The following is an 18,881-nucleotide window of genomic DNA, read 5'->3' on the forward strand; positions in this document are numbered from 1 at the left end:
GAGCAACCAGGTAAATTCAGTAGTTCTGAGAAGACATGGTTAGCTAGGGTTGCCCGCCTCTCCTGTGTTGTCGCATATTCCAATGCAAAATGCTACGTCCTGTATTGATAGCTTTCTATTGCAGGTTTCTGCCAAAGGATCCTCTCTTAAATGCATGTGTTTGGAAGGGAGCGTGAAACATGGGCTTAGCCAGGATTTTTGTTAGGGGGTGCAGGACCTCAGTTTAGTATTTTTATTGTTCTCTCTTGATTTGGGGAAGGTCAACTCCCCACGCCCATAGTGTGAAAGGTCATATTTAAGCTCTGGGCAGCCAAGCTCAGAGACGTGTTACAAATCCATGCGTGTGTTGACAATAGGCTGCAACAGATTGGTAATGGGTTGCTGAAGTCACATTATTATTATTATTATTATTAATTGAATTTATATAATTTATATACCGCCCTATACACGGGGGTTTCAGGGCGGTTGACAGAATAAAATCAAGATATAAAACCACAAAATACATAATAAACACAAAAACAACAACACTTCAGCACCAGATATAAAAATAAAAATCGTGCCCCCTATATTTGGCCAGAACAAAGGCGGCAACCCTAGTTAGGACTGCGCTGTAATCAGTTTACGGCAAACCACGAAGGGGAAGCTAGGAGAAGGAAGGAAGAACATCGGCGTCGACTGAATCTCTTGGTGCATTTTTATTGCAGCAGCAGCAGCAGCAGCAATGAAGGCGCGACTCCTGCAAGTGTCCGGCAAGCGGCGCTGCGCCCTGGTGCGCGCGGAAGCCCGAGGAAAGGAAGGCGCAGGCAGTGGCGGCGCCTGGTCAGCCATGGCGGGGCAGCGAGGCGGGGAGCCGGCGAATTACGTCTCTCGCCTCTCGGCATGGGCGGACGAGCACCTCACCCTCGTCCGGGTAGGAGCAGTGGCGAGGGAGGGAGCCGGTTGGCGCCTCGGCAAGGCGCGCTTGCTTGCCTTCGCCCTTAGGTCTTTGGGGATAGGCTGAAACGAAAAGAGGTCAGAACGGCGACGACCAAGACACTAAATGGGCACGCTGAATCTCTGCAGCCCGGGATCCCTGCTGCTTCTCCAAAGATGTCGTGGCCGCGCACCATCGTTGGGGATGGGCACTAAGCATATGCTCAAAGGCGCTCTTTCCCTTTTTGATTGCGTGCCCTGGAGGCACGGGAACAGGTTCTGGTTTGTAGCTCTGCTGCGCCAGGCTGTAACAGGGACCCGGGTGCGAATGGAGGGAGGAACATGGGAGTCCCCTCTTTGGCCTATTTTGGTTCCGCCTTTGCTCACATGCACGATTTGCTTCACTGGCTGAGGGGAAAACGGGGGGTACATTTGGTCCTCCTTGTGAGGGAAGGGTTTGATTTCGTGGAGTCAAACGATGTTCAAAGATGTTAGGAAATACTAACTTGTAAACGTGTTCTTCCTTCAAAGTATAAAGTGTGTTTTGTCATGTGGGGCAAAGAGGGGTTGGGGAACGGGGGTGATACAGACTTGGGAAATAGTTCAGGAGACAACTGAATGCCACAGCCACCAGGTCTGTAAAAAAGGTAAAGGACCCCTGACAGTTAAGTCCAGTCGCGAATGCGTTTACCTTCCCGCCAGAGCGGTACCAATTTATCTACTTGCACTCTGACGTGCCTTCTGATCGGTAAGCCCTAGACCAGGCTTCCTCAAACTCAGACCTCCAGATGTTTTTGGCCTACAACTCCCATGATCCTAGCTAGCAGGACCAGTGGTCAGGGATGATGGGAATTGTAGTCTCAAAACATCTGGAGGGCCAAGTCTGAGGAAGCCTGCCCTAGAGTCAGTGGTTTAGACCCCAGCGCCACCCGTGTCCCTACCAGGTCTGTAGCCCTGATCTAAATTGTGCTTGCATTTACACTTTTAAAAGACCTTCCCTGTGGCTGCAATTACACTTTAAAAAGACCACAGGAGATTTAGGCTTTATTTGGTTTAATTTTAAAAAATAAGCTGTTCAATTAATTAAGGCAACTTTTTAACTGTTCAAAATATTTTTAATTGATTAATTGTCTAAACTGGAGGTTTACACCACATCAACTGGAATCAAGGGGTCTCAAGAGGGAAATTCTTCAGGGGTGCAAGGTCTTGAATACTTGTTGTCTTTTTTCCTCAGACAAAACACATTTTAAGGTTTATGGCAGCACATATATCACAACCTTTTAGAAAAATGTTTTCAGCTTCAAGGCTGAAGTTCTAAAAGCTATTGCAGTAAAGATATTTTTTGCTTGGTTGAAACAAAAGCAATACAGTGGGAGCTCGGGTTACAGATGCTTCAGGTTACAGACTCCGCTAACCCAGAAATAGTACCTCGGGTTAAGAACTTTACCTCAGGATGAGAACAGAAATCACACGGCGGCGGCACAGTGGCAGCGGGAGGCCGCATTAGCTAATGTGGTATCTCAGGTTAACTACAGTTTCAGGTTAAGAACGGACTTCTAGAACGAATTAAGTTCTTAACCTGAGGTACCACTGTAGCTATTTCTGAATTCTCAGACTAATTGCACTCTATGCACCGAAGGTAGTCGGTTTATGAGGCTTGCTCCCTAACAGGCATGTTTAGAATGGATTGAAGTATGCAAGTATGCAAATATCAGGAGATCAAGAAATCTAGGGCAGTAGATCTAGCACTAATGATCAGGAAAAGTCCGAGCATAAAGGTGTGTTAAAAATAAAATTAAAAAGATGGAAACTTGCTACTATCCATGCTTCCCAGAATACTCATATGAAAATTTATGCACATGCCGTAAATAAAATTTAGAGGCTTAATCTATTGCAATTCATTTCACTGAGTTGCTGCTCTTCCTGCCTAGACTCACTCTCACTAGCAGAGATTTGGGCAAAGCGTGAACAGCAGCAAAGGTTTGCATAGACCCATATGAAGCTGGCTGCATAAGGAGAGGAGGTGTGGAAGAGTATCTGTTGCTATTCACACTCTGGAGAGAGAGGAAGTTGGAAGTGAAAGTGGTTGAGGTTCAAAATAATGAGTGTGTGTGTGTTCCTTGTTACCAGAGGCTATTCTGGGAGTCAGATGGGAGACCTCTGGGTTCTGCTGGGCTACCTGTAGAACCTGGATCAAAACCAGTAAACAAAAATCAACAAAATAGATTTTCAATATGTCATATTTTCTAAGATTGGCTCATTTGTGATGGGCAACAGTTTCAGAATGGCAACATCTCTGAGCAAATTCGATATGTCAATCATTTGTAGTTTAGTGTGCACAATGCTATGATGACCATGTTCAAAATATGTTCCTAAGCATATTTACTCATAACCCAAAGATGTTTCAGTAGTGGTTCCTTGCCATCCTGGAAACAAGTGAGAAGTGGGGTGCTACAGAGTTCTGTCAGGGTTGAAACTGGGTATGCTTAGCCTAGAGAAGAGGCAGAGATGATATGATAGCCATCTTCAAGTATCTGAAAGGTCATCACATAGAAGAGGGAGCAAACTTGTTTTCTGCTGTTCCAGAGGGTAGGATTCGAACCAATGGATTCAAGTTACAAGAAAAAAGATTCCATCTAAATGTTAGGAAGGAATTTCTGATGATCAGAACTGCTTTGAGAGTGGAATAGATTTCCTTGGAAGGTGGTGGACTCTCGTTCATTGGAGGTTTTTAAGCAGAGGTTGAGTGGCCATCTGCCAGGCATTCTTTAGCTGTGATTCCTGAATTGCTGGGGTTAAACTAGATGACCTTTGGAGTCCTTTCCATCTGAGAGGGCCCAAGTATTTTAATGAGGTTTGGGGTTGCAGTTACTTGCATTTTAGCACAATCCCATGCATATTTACTCCAAAGTAAGCTCTACTCTAAAGCCGCTTTGAGGTTTGTTTGCTTTTTACTACCAAGTGGTATATAAATTTTATGGAGAGGGGAATACAATCCCAAGAGTAAGCCATGTGGAATTCAATAAGACTTACTTCTGAATAGGCCCAGTTAGGATTGTGCTGCTCAGCAGATGCCCAAAAATAGTTATAAATTTTGTATCATTTACTTTACTTTTATTTATTTAACTTTTTCTTTAAATAATGGATTGCTTAGAGAAAACTAAATCTGAGATCCCTTTGTAAACTTAGTTTTGTTGTTGTTGTCTAGATTAACCGAAACCTAAGTCAGAAAACCTTTCTGACACATAACTGTGGCTGCTCTCAGATATGTATTTTTTGCTTTCCTCTTTATAACGATAGCATGCTCTGGCTTCAGTTAAATGAAAGTCATGCAGTGGAGACTTAAACAATTTATGAAATAATTTATTATGTTGTTTTCTGCAGAACATCAGCACGGGAATGGCGATAGCTGGAGTAATTTTACTTGCAAAGAGTGTAAAGTTGGTAAGTTATGTATTGGATTTAATAATGTTTATGAGCTGCCTGAAGCGGTTAGGTGCTGCACATAGCACAAGTTCAATAATGAGCAGTAATTGCTTGCTTATCTGTAATTTTTAGCCAAAGTCTATTATTGTAATTGAGCCTTTTCAATCTGAAGTGTACTTTTAGCAGAATATTTAGATCTCTAGCCTGCTTGATCCCCAGAGTAAGCTGAAATTTGAAAACACAAGCAGATTCACTTGTTTTGTAACTAGAATGAATATAAAATAAATTACTTCCCGTTAAAATGGTGGTTTTATCTATTCAGGGCCAATTGAAATGAAGAGGACTTAAGAGTCCTTCCCAGAACTGTCAAGCTTTGTTGATTTTTCACTCTTAGAACTTTAAAAGGTTTAAATGCCTGGGGACCATCATATCTTAAGCAGTATCTCTCCATATATCAATCCACATAATCATTGAGATCCTTCAGGGAGTGTTGTAATTGCCAACTAGGTAAGCTTGGCTGATGCATGGAACAGGGGCTTGTCACTCATGGCCCCTCCTCTACAAGAAGACCTGTCAAAGCCCATCATCACTTGTTCTTAGAAACAAGACTTTGGGGGTCTCATTTAACATATTTAATTATACGTAACGGTGCACCACATTTTGGCTGTTCAGTTTGTTGTGAAAAGATGACATCCAGCTGCTCCAGTTTCTCAGTTAATAGAAATGGCCTAGAATATATAAATACAGGCATGAAATATCAGTTTGCTTTAACCTAGGAATTATTTTTTGCTAGGGGAGGGGTCATACCTCTGACGAGAGATACAAATTGTGTTCCTTCTGGGGTAGTTTGCCACCTTTGATCTCCACCTTGCTCTCACTTGTAGCTCTATAGAAACGCTGGCCTAAACTATTGTAAGGGTTTCTAAGGGGTTGCTCGTGCGTAAGCAGGTACCTATCTCCCTGGCTGGGTGCAAACACCTGGCTGGGCTGCCAAAGTGAACCTCATCTGTCCAGACCGCCACTCACCCGTGGCTGACTCAGTCGCTGGCAGAATCCGTGAGTGGGCGTTTCTTAAACTTCTTCCAGCAAAGAAGCTCTTTGACGCCTAGTCTCCGCCTACCCTCTCTGCGCGAAAGCCTTCTGCGCAGGGAGGGCGTGGGCAACGGAGGACCCCTACTCTCCCCGCTGGTCCCAGGCAAGGAGTCATGGGACCGCCTCGCCACTTCCCCCACCTGCACCCCTTCTCCACTGGTGCTACGCTGATTCTCTTCCCCAGAAGATGGGCTGCTTCTCCCGATCCCTGGACGCTCTCTGGAACCCCTCTGGTTTTTGCGCTCTCCCTCCAGTACTGATGGCAGTTCCCTGACAACTATTTACCCCCAACCTACTTCAAAATTAGAGTATTAGTCCTTTTGGCTTAAAAAAAAGGCAGTCTGAACAAAACTCCTGGTCTCTCTTAATGAATGCCTCGCTAAACAACGAAACAAAACCCTTCTGGAAACTGGTCTCCGGTTTCCTGAGCAATAGCTCCCCAGCCCCATCTGTGCCATTCCAGCTCAGGTATGGGAGAACCATTTTAGAAATATATTCATGGAAAATTCAAATCTCCCCGCCGGTTTTTATGATGAAGATTCGGCAGAACTGTCACTGCTCCCACAATGGAGCCCAGTTACAGTGGAAGAAGTCTATACATTAATTGGGAACCTGAAGAGTGGTAAGGCCCTGGGAAATGACTTTATCTCAGCTGAATTGATCATATCAAATCAGCACTGGTGGGCTCCTCTTCTGGTGGCACTTTTTACGATAGTAAATAACTCGGGCAAAGTACCGTCTAGCTGGAAGCATGCAATAGTAGTCCCAATCTTTAAGAGAGGCCAGCCAAACATGCCTTCTAATTATAAGCCAATCAGTCTGCTTTCAACTATAGGAAAGCTGTACGCCCGCTTTCTCTGAAACAAACTGACAACTTTTCTAAATGACTATAATATCCTATCTGAAACTCAGGCAGCTTTCCATGAAAACCACTCAACATCAGACCACTGTCTAATGCTGTCCCTCCTAGCCGAGAAGTACACCAGACCTCTACAGGGAAAACTTTGTGGCCTTTATGGACCTGAAATCTGCCTTTGACTCCATCCCCAGATTCCAACTATGGTCCAAATTACATCTATTACTGAAGGATAAACGTCTCCTATATCTTATAAAAGCCCTGTACTGTGGAAGCAATTAGCAGGTTAGGTGTGGGTTGCAGGGCCAGCTCTCAGACTGTATTGAGATGGACAGCGGAGTGAGACAGGGATGCATTTTGGCCCCTACTTTGGTCAGTTTGTTTCTGAATGACGTAGAGGCAAGCTTAATGGACCCTGATGGCCATCTTCTAAAAATAGGGACGAGAAAGACCCCCCCTCTTGTTGTATGCGGATGACGCAGCCATCCTCTCCCGAACCTAGGGCTTCTATTTCATCATTCCAAGTCCTGGAAACATCATTGGTAAACCGCCTATCAAAAGGCAGAGGTAAGCAAACTGGCTATACTATTCTTTTATACAAGGAGAGGCCATTATGTTCCATCAGCCATTAAGGTATTTAATGCAACGTCTGTCTCTCAACTCCTCTATGCCTCAAATGTCTGGTTCAATGGCTCATTCTCCAGGTTCGATGGCTTCCATGTAAAGTTTCTCCGGTCCCTCCTACAAGTTCCAAATTGTGTTCCAAATGCAATACTATTTTCAGAAACGGGTGAATGTCCTCTATCAACTAAAGCATGGTGGGCTGCCCTGAGATACTGGCTCAAGATCTCAGTCTTTGGCCTAGGGAAGGGGTTACTTCCATACCTAAACAATGAGTTTACCAGCTCATGGATGAAAATTATGGTTAGAAAAGCCTCTCCGATTGGTATTCCACCTTCTCTCCTGTACCATCTGGGCTTTGATTCCGCCCTGGAATCTCTGAGGCAAAGGCTCTGGGACATATCACATAGTGATCTCCGATCTCAGTCTCATGTTATCTGTGGCCCATTAGCAGTAGGAATTCACTATGGGTTCGAGTTCCAGACACCTGCATATCTTAGAAATTTGTCTGTACCAACATATCAGCATCTTTTCACCAAAGCCAGATTAAATGTATTCCCATCAGAAGTGTTAAACGGCGGACTGAGAGGTATCCCTTATCAAGATAGGATCTGTTGACTGCATGAGGCATATTTTATTGCATTGCGGACAATATGATCAAGCTAGGGAACTATTGATTAAACCACTATTGGCAAATCGGCCGGGTCAATCTGAAGCCTACCATATCAAATATCTTCTGGATGACAAGTCCAATGATATCACAGTGGCCGTGGCAAAGTTTCTTTCAGTAGTCATACGAATCAAAGATCAACATACCCATGACTAAACAAATAACGCTTCGGTCTCCCTTCCCTGGGGGTTTGTCTATATGAATCTGTATTTTATTCTGAATCCATGTTATGGGTTGTTGGACCGCAATAAAGATTATTATAAAATAATCAGATTTCAACTGGAATATCTGGGAGGCATTTCTTGTTTTTTTCACATAATTTGGGACAGCTTTTTCATGTGTTACTTTCCCCTACAAACCTTTTTTGACAGATTGGCTGGAAAACAGCCTCATGTGTTTCCTTGAAACGCAATAGACTAGTTGGGCATTAGTGTTTCAAGGCTCTGTTTGTGTCCCAGGCTAGTCACGTATTTCACAGACAAAACATATTAGGCTATTTCCCAGCCAAATCCTTATTTGTTAAGCAAGCAAATGAGGAAAACTGACGTGGAAAGCGGCATTGTAACAGTTGCTTGATGGCCCAAATCAAACTTCACTTCTTTAAGGATGTAAATCACTAGGATATTAGCTACTTTGTACAGGACTATGTTCTGTGTTAAAACAGCTGCTTTTATATGCGTTCTATTAACCTTCCATTGCTATTTTATGTTGCATTGTTTTTCTCTCCCCAAATCACCCAGGATGTTTCTCTTAAATTATGTTTGACTTCCTTTGTCAGTACCTGTATGGGTCTTCCGGCACATGGCAAATAAATATTGACTTTCCTGGGCAGTTTTCCACTTTGCGATCTATGTAGATCTCCTCCTATGAGTATATGAATCATTTTCTTGACAGTGTGGAAACCTATATTGTTCAAATGGGGGTTCGTAATTTACAGATGAGATGGACAGTAGCATCACTGTGTAATTTTTTTTTAAAAAAAATCTGCTTCACATGATTTTTGTTTTATTCGCAGAACTATCTGATGAGATACATTGCTTTAGAAAAGGTATCTTATACTGTTGGTACACCCTCTCCTTCCCAGATGGAGAACGGGATACGTGTGTGTGTGTGTGTGTGTGTGTGTGTATGCGTATGTGTATGCAATTTGTTTCATGTGCTCAATTAGTGACCGGCCCATAAGCAATCAAGATTCAAATGTCTCAGTGTGCCCACTGGGATTTCTGAAGACCAAATTGATAGGCCCCTGATTTCTTCTTTTCAGGAGCTGTCATCTCAGGCTGGTGATATAGTGAGTGGCTGTGTGCGAGGGCCAGTGCAGAAAAGTGGTATGTGTGAAGCAGTAGCAATATTAATAGTAGCAGCAATACCATGAGTTGGCAGGGAGTAAAAGAACAGATAATGGCAATGTGAGAGACACATTACCACTTCATTGACTATCCTCCCTCTTTGCCATTGGAACGCTTTGCCTCCTGCCATCCATCTGGCTCCTGTTGTTGCATTTAAACACCTCCTTCAAAACTTGGCTGCTCACCATCTTTCTCCAACTCAGTCTTCCACCTTTACCGTTCCCCGCCTCTGCCCTTGCTTTGAATTTCATTTTGTATCTTGCAAGCCCAGAGGGTGGGCTTTGTTTTTAAAAGGTAAAAGGTAAATGATCACTGGATGGTTAAGTCCAGTCAAAGGTGACTATGGGGTTGTGACGCTCATCTCGCTTTCAGACCGCGGGACCTGGCTTTTGTTCACAGACAGCTTTCCAGGTCATGTGGCCAGCATGACCGAACTGCTTCTGGCGCAACGGAACACTGTGACGGAAGCCAGAGTGCATAGAAATGCTGTTTACCTTCCCGCCACAGTGGTACCTATTTATTGACTTGTGCTGGTGTGCTTTCGAACTGCTAGGTTGGCAGAAGCTGGGACAGAGCAACGGGAGCAGGGATTTGAACTGCTGACCCAAGAGGCTCAGTGGTTTAGAACACCACACCACCTGCATCCCTTTGTTTTTATATGCAACTTGTCTAGTTGAGATGTAGCCTAGGAGTCGGCTTCAGTGTGTGAGCAGGTCTTGCTATGTTTTAAATTTTAAATTAGTCAGCGCTGTGCAGTTTCTGTGGCCAAACATGGTTTCACTCGAGTATTTTCCATGTTAAGAATATGTCATGTCAGTTGCTTTTGGAAAGCCAGACTAAGCGCAATCAGCAGACTTGTTTCATTATGTTTATTTACAGAACCTTCGGATGTTGTTTGCAAGGTCTTCTGTTTCTGTGAAGAGACCTTGCAGGACAACAGGAGAGAAGGATTGGGTAATAAATTAATTCCTGGTGGCTTGACCTCCTCAGTAATAGAAGTCAGATGTGATATGAGCAACATAGCAAAAGACCATTCTGGTGGTAAACTCTAGTTACTCTGCTGGGCCCTGCTCCATTTACCAGCTTCTCCTACATCCGTACTGCTTTTTCAGAGGTGGGCATCCACCCTCCACACTTCTCTTCCCCTCCCCACCCCCCAGAACCTGGCTCCTTTTCCTTCTGAGATGAGTTGAGGCTGAGGACCTGATCCCATTGAGGGAAATGTGCCAAAGTTGCTAGTAGTACGTTGCTAGTAGGATGTCTATAGGGCAACATCATACGTTAAATTTTGAAATGTCCCAGGAATATACTTTAAAATGGTAAAATGCAACAAGCATGTTTGCAAGCCCATGTCTCACACAGATAATATTCAGAAGGGAACTGTGAGGGGTTGCTCTCCTTTGTTGAATGTGCACTCATCGGCAGCCCGTAATGTGTGAAACAGCTCTTAAGTAAAAAGAAGAAGAAAGGGAGAGATATACACATATATTTTCTCATAAGGCCTGATTTTCTTCAATTGTTTCAATGTATAGCCCATTCTATGTCAGGGGCTTGAAAGTGAGTTGTGATACGTGGATCACAAAGTCTTAAACTGCTTCATATAATAGGTTTATAGAATGACAACTTGCCATTGAGTGATACCTGTAACGGGTTATAGCTTGGAAACATTTGCTGGTATCTTGTTATGTGAATTAAATGATTACAGAGATCTATCCGGACATTACAAGTTCTTCATTTTTTTATTCCCTCTCCCCTGTCTCTTTCCTTTTTTCATGAAAAGACAACCAAATTCACAACTGCTATGGAAATACCAGTGGAATTTATAGAGAAGAACGTTAAGTTGCGGGGACGGTTGCACCGAATAAGTGAACGAGGATTGGAAATTGAACATGTTCCTATTACCCTTCCAATCATTTCATCTTTGCAGAGAAGATGTAAGTAGGATGAAAGACATGCGTGAGCCCATAGTGGCCAAGTTAAACATTATTTAACTATCTGCAAACTTGATACTGTTAATAGCATGATTGTCACAGTCTGTACCTTTCCGCTCATTTTGTCCTGACCTCACCCTTCCACACAATTCCACCACCCCAATCATGTAGGTATGTATGTACAAACTCAGAATAACACTTCATGCATTTTATGAAAAGGAGTTTATTCCAGGAAAGCTTATGCCGCAAGAGTCCTTTTTGGTTTTGATACTTAATAATATCCCAATCTGCCTGGTATCATTGAATGGAATCCCCAGAAAATGCATACGCAAAGCAAATACAATATGTGCTTAGACATTGCAAAAGAATTTGAGTGCTTTAACTGTAATCCTAGCTACATATTTAATTCAATGAGACTTGCTCTCAGGGAAGTGGGGTTAGGATTGCTGGCTTAATCTCTTTGAGAAATCCATGGGAAATGAAATCCAGCAAAGTGAAAATAGAATAGCAAGGACCCAAAGTGTTGCACAACTTGTTCCACTTAACTCAGAGGCAATTCAGGGTTGCTTTTTCCCCATGCTACACGAGATACAACTGAGGAGAATTTCAAAAGCCATTTGCTTGGGGTCTACTGTTCAAGTAAAAGGTAGCAAAAATCTTACTGAGCTGAGCATAACTAAGCCCTTGGGCTAAAAGTAATTCTTAAGCGTAGTGATTCTGGAATTCTAGAACTATTGTACCTACCATGTGCTCCTTTCTTACTTCTGCATTGCTTGATGTAGAGATAACATTGTATTTCCATAACAGTGTCGCACAGATGAAAATAACTGCATCGTTGACTGTTTTCCTACTTCAAAGACAGAGGGCCTAGTATTTTTCAAGTATAATCCATCCTATCCTAGCTATAGAGTGAACATTTTCTAAACGAGGACTACTTCACACATTACAGCTTGAGCAGCTTGTACTTATAGTATAAAATTTGAAGCACATACTTCTTATTTTCTCAAGCCTTCTGCACGCCTTGGAAACACATGCTGTGGGACTAAGGTTAACTGTCACTCCTTACAGGAGATTATTTACAAGGGTTGTCTATGTTATTTACGTTCCTCAAATGTTGTTCTGTCAGGTGCACAGCGCAGGTGTATAGCCTGTACCATTTAAATAAGCAACGTCAAAATATGTTTTCCTTTTTCATGTCTGTATCCTGGCCACTTTTGATACAGAAAGCCGTACAGCACAGTTGGTCTCTGGTGATGGAAGGTTATTATATTCCACATCATTGGAAATATGAATGAATGAAATCTTCATTGCTAAAAGCTATAAGCCGTCGCAATGCATAGAATACAAATAATTGATTTAAAACTGAACAACAACAGCAAAGCAAACATACAAAAATGCAAAAATCACACCTGCATAAGTTAAGCACTCCACGTCTCACACTTCCCCTTATGATACTTGTCTTGGTGCCTAGCTCTCAACTTACTTGCAGCCAAGGCAAAGTTTGCAACCAGTGCAGTAATAAATACGTTATTGCCAGCCAGCAAAATAGAGATTTTCTCAAGGGGAGGTGGGTTTGAAAGAGAGCAAAGGATGTAGTCGAGGAATTTTTTTTCTAGGGGATGTATATAAAGGGCACTGTAACAAATAGGGTTCAATGTCCTCCACATTTCCCGACTCACAAATGCAAAGTCTTTGTTATTAAATCTTCCCATTAGATATGCAGAGGGCATGCACTGAGAACACAAAGCTCTAAATACTTTTCTAAGTGTTCCCAGCATGAGATTAATAAAGTATTGCTCCATCCCCAAAGATGTTTCATATATTGGATATCAGGATGCGTATGCCATCTGGAAAAGTGAATGAAGGTCCCTCCGTTTAAAGTCCAAATAAATTTTTTCTTTGATGAGTTGCTTGACTCTGTTAGAGGCAAAATTTGGTAGGGAGTCCACATTAATCCCATAATAATGGAGAATATTGGAAATATTACAAGGCAAATGATTTCTGAAGTAGCTTTGGCTCTTTCAGCCTATGGCAAATGTTAACTTAAAAAAAAAAAGCCCCCAAAACCCACAGTTCTAGCTGTAAAACCAAGAATATTCACTCAAGCTGCGAAATTTTCCATGTAAACCTAGCAGATCAGAACCCCAGCTGCTTAGATTTATTAAGCCAACAAAGTGTCTCTGATAATGTTGTAATTAAACAATGTTATTGTGCATGCATCCTTAGGGAATTCAGATGGTTTATTGCTGATCAGACTTGCTGGTGTGGAGCTAACACCAGATGGCACGGTCTGGTTGAAAGAAGAGGTAAAACCCCCACAGATGATGTGGTTCCAACTTCTGGGAAGAAAGGACTCAGCGCTTGATTGCCTTGTGGTAGTAAGTAAGGTAAATAAAAATGGGGGCAGGGGGAATGGATATGCATCCATGGAACCTAATCCTAAGCATATATACTCAAGACCCTCTGTGTTCACTGGGACTTATTGCCAAGCAAAAATGCATAGAGTTGCAGCTTTAATCTCTGCATATTTAATATTTTTAAGGTGGGTGGTGCTGTGGGTTAAACCACAGAACCTAGGACTTGCCGATCAGAATATCAGCGGTTCGAATCCCTGTGACGGGGTGAGCTCCCGTTGCTCGGTCCCTGCTCCTGCCAACCTAGCAGTTCGAAAACACGTCAAAGTGCAAGTAGATAAATAGGTACCACTCTGGCGGGAAGGTAAACGGCGTTTCCATGCGCTGCTCTGGTTCGCCAGAAGCGGCTTAGTCATGCTGGCCACATGACCCGGAAGCTGTACGCTGGCTCCCTCGGCCAGTAAAGCGAGATGAGCGCCGCAACCCCAGAGTCGGTCACGACTGGACCTAATGGTCAGGGGTCCCTTTACCTTTAATGTGGCTGTTGTTTTCTGTAATTCTTGTGTAAGACACTCAACAGCGCTATCGATGTCTATTCCAAACAGGGTAGATTTTCCAGTATCTGCCTAAATGAAGAAATCCTGAGACGAGGGCTTGGCAAGACAGTCCGTATTGATGGACTAGCTCACGAATCCCAGATATATTGGAAACTCCACAAGAGGCTCCTTCGAGCTGAACTGAAAGCCGTGAGGAAAAATAAAGGAATCTGGAAAGAAGAAACCTTAATTGAGAAGCTGAAAGAGCGTATAAGAAACAACAGATACATGCAGAAGTTAAAACAATTTGCAACCTGGCTAAGCACCCGCCTCTAAAATCAATGGGTTTGTCGAGGAGGAAGAACACACGCACACCAGATGGAGAAGGATGCAACACTGTATTTTCCTCCTGTCAGAATATCACAACTAATGCCTGGCCTTCTGTTGGTGGCTTCTGCCTTAGGGGAAGAATACGAAAACATCACAGAACATATTTCTGGAGGAGATAGATGCACATAGCATATTCAGATATTAGTTTAATTCAGATGTAAGTTATCCAAAAGTATAAAAACAGAGACCCAAGTCTAGGCCACGTAACATTCCAGCAAGAGAATAAAACTGAAAGCTTGCTTCATAGAGGGAAATACTGGAATTAACTGGGGCATGTCTCATCCATGCATGTGGCTGCTGTCAGTCCTTCCCTAATTGTGGAGCACCTGAATTAGGCAGCAGACAGAGTGGAGAAGCCTTTTTTTCTCCTGTGAGGTTGTGAGTGGAATATAGGCTCAGTTCCTAGGATTGGGAACCACCGTTCTTAATCAGCTAGTGCTGATTTCTTCTGCTGCATCAGCCTGTGATGAGGTGGTAATGTACTGAACAGTAGCTTGAATTCCTAAATGCTCTTTTGGGGTAAATTTAGTTCACGGCATCAGCATGAGCACAACACCTTTGCTGTAAACTGATGCAATTTGACATTGGTGCTGGTTGTCTGCCATCAACTGAAAACGTGGGCATTTGCCACCAGTGGGCTCCGTAGTCTCTGTTCCCAGGGATATTACAAGTGTATGGCATCATACATTATACCATGCACGAGCTTTAAAAATTGGAATCGCAGTTCTTGGTTTTTGGTTCTGGGAATATACCAGGACTGTTCTAGAAGAAGTTGCTTTCACTTGATTCTGGTTGTATTCTGAGGTTTGGTTCTAATGCAACTGATGCGTGGGGTACTGCGCCATGTTCTATGCTATCTATGTGAGTTCTGTTTGGCTGAAATCCACCAAACCGTGTGGAGAAACAGCTTCCCATCCTCTACTGAGCAGTGCCTACATGGTAGCATTACAAACCACTGCACATATTTGTGGCTTGCGTGAGTTAGGCCTTGGTTGGTTCCATAGGAGCTGAACAGATTTAAAAGTAAAGGGACACTGCTTACATGGTGTTTGAACTGCTTTCTAAGGTTGCAGTGCCAATTGAACTCCCTTGCTTGGAAGTTCCATTGAAATGGAAATTCATTCCTGTATGACCTTCGTTATGTATTCCTGCCAAGATTAATTGACCTGATTGATGATCATAAGATCTGAGCACTTGACTCATGTTTACTTTGGTGGAACATTATGTATGCCTGTTTGTTCTGAACCATTTAATTTATATGCTTAGCTAGAATTTGGCGGCCCGATGATAAGGCTACTGTTTTAATAATCTTGCTAAACAATCTAGAATATGATAATATTGTACATGGAGGATTAAACATAGTATTTCTCCTGTTGTCCTGTATAATTTTTGCAAATGGCTCCCTTAAAAGGAGTATGTCATATATATAGTCATTAAAAGCTTAACATGCTTAGTTACGTATTTCTATACCTTGAACAAATGAAGTGACCTTTTCCTCTCTTAGAAGTTCCCTAATATCTTTTTCCTTAGCCGTATAGCTGAAAGCATCACAACTAAAAATGTGGTTTGTATGTGCACAGAGCATCTGTTACTGGCTTTGACAGATGGCCCTTGGTGCACGCACAAATTTTGTGGTTGCCAACAGTAAGGAAAGCCCTTTTTGTTAGCCTGCATCTCAGGACCGTCCCTTATGTCTTGTCAAAAGGATAAACCAATAGGCAGTGCCATATTACCTCAGACTGTCATTATTGTTTATGACTCCTCATAATTAGTACTATGTGCATGGGTGTATCAACAGAAGAATGGAGAAAGAGTTGAGGAATTGAGCTGGATCCTTTCTCAGCTAAGAGGCATTAAATCGGAAAGAGGGGGTCTTGGCGAGGGGCTTTGCTAACTGCACTGAACAATAATCATGTCTTTCCCTGGACAGTCCTTGGCTCTGCCACAATGCCTTTTTAGTATTTTTTTTAAGGCACTGCAGAGGCTGTTCCTCCACCCCTCAGCAAACCCAAAACTAGGTTTTTCATTGCAGCAGCTGTGCCAATTGCAAAACACCCATGCAGTATGAAAGAACGAAGGAAAATATGCATCCGTGCAGTATGTAATAATAATAATAATAATAATAATAATAATAATAATAATTTATACCCCACCCATCTGACTGGGCTTCCCCAGCCACTCTGGGCAGCTTCCAACAAAATATTAAAATACCGTAATACATCAAACATTAAAAGCTTCCCTAAACAGGGCTGCCTTCAGATGGCTTCTAAAAGTCTGGTAGCTGTTCTTCTCTTTGACATCTGGTGGGAGGGCGTTCCACAAGGTGGGTGCCACTACCAAGAAGGCCCTCTGCCTGGTTCCCTGTAACTTGGCTTCTCACAGTGAGGGAACTGCCAGAAGGCCCTCGGCGCTGGACCTCAGTGTCTGGGTAGAACGATGGGGTTGGAGACACTCCTTCAGATATACTGGACTGAGGCTCTTTAGGGCTTTAAAGGTCAGCACCAACACTTTGTAAGGCTCTGCAGTTCTGTTGTGTCACCTTGGCTCCTGATGAAGACCTGAGCTGTCTTTCAACAGAAGCTGGGCTTTCCCAATAAGGAAGGGGTAGGAGTGCAGCTGGGGGCAGGGTATTCAAAGCCGGGAGTTTCCTTTCCCCTCTTCTCCCCTCCACCAACTCTGCTCCCAAAATTCAATCAGAACTGATAACACTGAGTAGTTCTGTGGTGTAGCATTTCTGGATCAGAGCCAAGGCTCATTGTTTTTTGCTACTTATGTCAGAAATAATGTCATATTTTGTTCTGTGTTTCCCCTCCCCAGCCCCATTTTTTATTTTCTTTTTTTGCATAGAATAAAGTTGTGCTTTTATATTACACTAATGGAATTTCAGGCAGATGTGGATAAACTTTAAGTATGTGTGTTGTCGTCGTTGTTGTTGTTTTTGCAAGCATTTCACCTGGGTAAAGGGTAAAGGGACCCCTGACCGTTAGGTCCAGTCATGGCCGACTCTGGGGTTGTGGCGCTCATCTCGCTTTATTGGCCGAGGGAGCCGGCGTACAGCTTCTGAGTCATGTGGCCAGCATGACTAAGTCACTTCTGGCGAACCAGAGCAGCGCACGGAAATGCCGTTTACCTTCCCACCGGAGTGGTACCTATTTATCTACTTGCACTTTGAGGTGCTTTACAAACTGCTAGGTTGGCAGGAGCAGGGACCGAGCAACAGGAGCTCACCCTGTCGCAGGGATTCGAACCGCCGACCTTCTGATCAGCAAGTTCTAGGCTCTGTGGTTTAACCCACAGCTCCACCCGCGTCCCTGTAGGAGTTTCACCTGTAGGTTTTCACCTCCAGGTTTCACCTACAGGTTTTCACCTGTAGGAGTTATTTAAAGAAGAAGAAAATAAATGTCATGTACATCGCTTTCATTACCTACCAGCAATATTAGACAGCAACCTAAAAATATACGTCGTTTGAATGTTTCGAGAGGTAACTTTTGAAAATGAATTTTAAATGGCTTGGCTGCTTTTGGCACCAAACATATCGTCTCTACGTAAGACGAGCATCCTCTTCTGTTATATTGCTAGTAACATTTCAGTCAATTTCTACTAATAGCTCAAGGATCACTCCTCATGCTACGAGGCAATTTTGACCGATGAGCAGTGATTGCGGAGAAGGAAGGTTCAAGCCTTGCTTCTGGTAGTGTTATGTTGGCCAACAATGCTATCAGTTTGCATTTCTGTAGGCTACTTCCAGCATCTGTTCCCACACTCCGTAGACCATCCTTGCTTAACCTGGCATCTTTTAGATGTTCCGGACTACAAATCCCATCATCCCTATTGGCCATGCTGGCTGGGTCTGATGAGAGTTGGGAGTCCAAAACAATACTGAAAGCAGAAATCTGGGGAAGGTTGGGCTGTTGCTGCCCGTCAGGTTTTGCTCCTTTCTGAAAATGACACCACTGTTTAAACACTCTGTATGTACGTGTGTATTTTTTTGTCAAGCAAACTTTAGAATTAATAGCTTGGCATTGAAAGAGACGCTGAACTCAATCTATCACTAATGTTTCCTATGCAAATCTGTCAGAGTGCAGTTGTGTTCTGAAATTAATTTGGGAAAGCATGCTTATCACCCCCACCCCCACGTTCTCCCACCAGCTGAAAGACAGCAGAGAAGCAGGTTTGCTGGCTAGCACTGTATATAACGCGGGTGGCGCTGTGGGTTAAACCACAGAGCCTAGGATTTGTCGATCAGAAGGTTGGTGGTTTGAATCCCCTCGACGGGGTGAGCTCCCATTGCTTGGTCCCTGCACCTGCCAACCTAGCAGTTCGAAAGCACACAGTGCAAGTAGATAAATAAGTACTGCTCCGGCAGGAAGGTAAAAGCCGTTTCCATGCGTTGCTCTGGTTCGCCAGAAGCGGCTTAGTCATGCTGGCCACATGACCCGGAAGCTGTACGCCGGCTCCCTCGGCCAATAAAGCGAGACGAGCTCCGCAGCCCCAGAGTCGTCCACGACTGGACCTAATGGTCAGGGGTCCCTTTACCTTTACCTTTACTGTATAGCAGAGCATATTCCCCCTTCTTGCAGAGCTGCACTATTGCAGAAGATTAACTGAATGTGTTTAGGCAGGGGTGAAACTAGGCTTTATTTCACTTGGGTTGAAGACCCAGTTGGCATCCCCTCACGTGCACACACACAGGCTGGGGGCCTCAATGGCACCTCTCTGGAGGCTTCACCTGGGGCAAAAATCT

General features: G+C 43.5%; 1 protein-coding gene across 2 annotated transcripts; it reads left to right on the forward strand.

Annotated features, from left to right (window-relative positions):
• The first annotated feature begins 700 nt into the window (after positions 1 to 700).
• On the forward strand, positions 701 to 15,590 carry LOC308477741 (protein C3orf33). 2 transcript variants are annotated; one of them, XM_081006586.1, is made up of 6 exons: positions 701 to 910; positions 4,297 to 4,356; positions 8,593 to 8,625; positions 10,707 to 10,860; positions 13,084 to 13,244; positions 13,817 to 15,590. In XM_081006586.1, the coding sequence occupies exons 1-6, from the start codon at positions 722 to 724 to the stop codon at positions 14,081 to 14,083; spliced, it is 864 nt and encodes a 287-aa protein (XP_080862712.1). In that variant the 5' UTR covers positions 701 to 721; the 3' UTR covers positions 14,084 to 15,590. The 2 variants fall into 2 exon arrangements, with proteins under 2 accessions (XP_080862712.1, XP_080862713.1); XM_081006587.1 differs by lacking the exon at positions 8,593 to 8,625.
• Positions 15,591 to 18,881: the final 3,291 nt, after the last annotated feature.

This window comes from Podarcis pityusensis (assembly GCF_964106645.2).
Source record: "Podarcis pityusensis genome assembly, chromosome: 5".
Classification (NCBI taxonomy): domain Eukaryota; kingdom Metazoa; phylum Chordata; class Lepidosauria; order Squamata; family Lacertidae; genus Podarcis; species Podarcis pityusensis.

Excerpts from the sequence above, each read along its gene's own strand:
- LOC308477741 (XM_081006586.1), top strand. The coding sequence starts at position 722 with ATGAAGGCGCGACTCCTGCAAGTGTCCGGCAAGCGGCGCTGCGCCCTG. Across the intron at positions 911-4,296 it reads AGCACCTCACCCTCGTCCGG|AACATCAGCACGGGAATGGC; the intron begins GTAGGAGCAGTG and ends TGTTTTCTGCAG. Across the intron at positions 4,357-8,592 it reads TTGCAAAGAGTGTAAAGTTG|AACTATCTGATGAGATACAT; the intron begins GTAAGTTATGTA and ends TTTTATTCGCAG.